The sequence below is a fragment of the Cyprinodon variegatus genome, unplaced genomic scaffold, assembly GCF_000732505.1.
Source record: "Cyprinodon variegatus isolate N-32 unplaced genomic scaffold, C_variegatus-1.0 Scaffold65, whole genome shotgun sequence".
NCBI classification, from domain to species: Eukaryota; Metazoa; Chordata; class Actinopteri; order Cyprinodontiformes; family Cyprinodontidae; genus Cyprinodon; species Cyprinodon variegatus.
The window spans coordinates 1053188-1055965 of NW_015150518.1; the positions used below are offsets into that span (position 1 = coordinate 1053188).

The window sequence follows — 2778 nt, forward strand, 5'->3', positions numbered from 1 at the left end:
TCTTCTGCTTGTTTCTGTCTGCAGGCGACATGAAGCTCTGCCACCGCTGCTTGGTCCTCCTGCTCCTCTTCGCCTCCGTCTCGGCTCACAGGGACTTCTTCACCTCCATCGGTGGGTTTAGGCCCTTCCTCCGCTCCCGCTCCCCTCCTGCACATCTAAACTGTTGCTTCTTCTCAGGCCACATGACGGACCTGCTGTTCATGGAGAAGGACCTGGTTTCCTCTCTGAAGGACTACATCAGAGCAGAGGAGGACAAACTGCAGCGAATCAAACGGTGAGCTGGACCCAAACATCTCAGCAGCTCTGAGCTGCAGACTGGCGCAGGCAGCTGAAGGTGTGTGTGTGTGTGTGTGTGTGGGCGGGGCCTTCAGGTGGGCGGATAGACTGGACGCCCTGTCAGCTGCTGGCTCTCAGGATCCTGAAGGTTTCCTGGGTCACCCGGTGAACGCCTTCCAGCTGATAAAGAGGCTGAATACGGAGTGGGCGGAGCTAGAGAGCCTGGTACTGACTGACGTGTCCGACGGTAATCACACACACACACACACACACACACACACACTTTTAAAGTCTGGCTTCCTTTAAACTTTCCTAAAGTGCAGAACATCTGGAGTTGGTAAAGAGAAACCTTTTGGATCCTTTAGATCCGCTCATCTGATGTCTGGATGAAGGATGAGATCCTGGTTCTGATTTCTCGGCGGTTTTCAGCATCGTGGTTCCTTCAGGTCGTTGCTCAGCGTCCTGGACCTTTGGGTCGTTATGAGCGATGATAGATCAGCTCTCCATCTTTTCAGTTTTTACTCTAATGTGCTGTTCCTAGAAACTAAAAGGCTGCTTTCCATTGTTTTCCAGGTGATAGTCAGACCCATCTGCTCTAAGCTGTGGCTCCTTCTGAGCAGCAGATCCTCCTCAGATGAGGCATAAAACCCTGGAGTACGGATGGAAAAAGGCCTCCTGACTCGTCCTTTATTCCCGACTCGTCGTTTCTCCTTGACTCGTCGTTTCTCCCCGACTCTACCTTTTTTCCTCGACTTGTCCTTTTTTCCAGACTCGTTGTTTCCCCCCCGACTTGTTGTTTCTCCCCAACTAGTCGTTTCTCCCGACTAGTCGTTTCTCCCGACTAGTCGTTTCTCCCGACTCGTCGTTTCTTCCGACTCGTCGTTTATCCCCGACTCGTCCTTTTTTCCTCGACTTGTCCTTTTTTCCAGACTCGTTGTTTCCCCCCCGACTTGTTGTTTCTCCCCGACTAGTCGTTTCTCCCGACTCGTCCTTTCTTCCGACTCGTCGTTTCTCCCCGACTCGTCCTTTATGACCAACTCGTCGTTTATCCCTGACTCGTCCTTTATTCCGGACTCGTTGTTTCTCCCTGACTTGTTGTTTCTCCCCGACTTTTTGTTTTTCCCGACTAGTCGTTTCTCCCCGACTCGTCCTTTATTCCTGACTTGTCGTTTCTCCCCGACTCGCCCTTTATTCCGGACTAGTCGTTTCTCCCCGACTCGTCGTTTCTCCCCGACCCGTCGTTTCTCCCCGACTCGTTGTTTATTCCCGACTCGTCCTTTATTCCCGACTCGTTGTTTATTCCCGACTCGTCCTTTATTCCCGACTCGTCCTTTATTCCCGACTCGTTGTTTATTCCCGACTCGTGGTTTCCCCACGACTTGTGGTTTCTCCCTGACTCCTCATTTATTCCCGACTTGTGGTTTCTCGCCGACTTGTGCTTTCTCCCTGACTCGTCTTTTATTTTTCGTTCCCTTTAAATCCAGGATAAAATGTTGGATAATGTTTCCTTGTTTTTTCTTAGTTGTGTATTTTATTCTATTTTCTGTTCTCCAGTTTTTTCTCCTTTTTTAACGCTCGTCGCTGTGCTCAGTGTTGATAATGAACGGCTAGCTTTGCTAAAGCTTCTTTATTTTCTGGTCCTCCAGCGTTCGTCTCTAACCTCACCATCCAGAGGCAGCACTTCCCAGGCGATGACGACCAGACGGGAGCAGCCAAAGCTCTGATGAGGCTGCAGGACACCTACCAGCTGGACACGGAGGCCATCTCCAGCGGGCGGCTGCTCGGTCGGCTGATTCTGGGTCAGAGCTGAAAGCCGCTGGTCCTTCAGGCTGGATGCTGACAGCAGCTCCTGTCTCCTCTTTCAGGCTCTGAGGCGCTGCTGAGCAGCAGGCTGACCGTAGAGGACTGCTTTGACCTGGGGAGGGTGGCGTACGCCGAGGTGGATTATTACCACACGGAGCTGTGGATGGCGCAGGCCTTAAAGCAGCTGGACCGAGGGGAGCGGTCCGGCACCGTGGACGCCGTCGCCATTCTGGACTACCTCAGCTACTCCGTCTACCAGCAGGGGGAGCTGGAGAGAGCGCTCGACTTCACTAAGAGGCTGCTAGAGCTGGGTCGGTACCACCAGAACCAGAGTCCAAACTGCCTGGCGTCTCTGGGTTTTATTTTGTTTATCTGTAACACTAATCGCTAGCTTGTAGATTTCAGGGTTTCAAGTTTTTACCACTCTATTGTTACAGGATTGTACTGAAACCTTTATGTGATAAAATGCTAACTTTGATGCGTGGATTTTCATTCTATCTGCGACTTTTTAGTCATTTCTGTGGAGGAAAACCCTCTTTAACTATACTGGGAAAGATTCTCAGTCATCCAGGTGCGACGGCTTATTAGGGCAGGGCTAGAGATTTTATTTTACTATTTCAAGAATAAGTAGTAGTACTTAGTAAAACCTAGTACTTAGTAGTACTTAGTAAAATTAAAAGAATAAAGTCGTAAAATTAC

The 2778-nt window shown here is 50.3% G+C and overlaps 1 protein-coding gene across 1 annotated transcript in view; it reads left to right on the plus strand.

Moving 5' to 3' along the window:
- Window positions 1-6: 6 nt before the first annotated feature.
- LOC107082885 (prolyl 4-hydroxylase subunit alpha-1-like) overlaps window positions 7-2778 on the plus strand; it is an 8576-nt gene continuing 5804 nt past the window's right edge. Inside the window, exons 1-5 of the mRNA XM_015371781.1 lie at window positions 7-111; window positions 178-274; window positions 372-523; window positions 1923-2060; window positions 2142-2390. Of these exons, the coding sequence (XP_015227267.1) occupies window positions 30-111; window positions 178-274; window positions 372-523; window positions 1923-2060; window positions 2142-2390 (718 nt within the window). The 5' untranslated portion in view covers window positions 7-29. The remainder of the gene's footprint in view (window positions 112-177; window positions 275-371; window positions 524-1922; window positions 2061-2141; window positions 2391-2778) is intronic.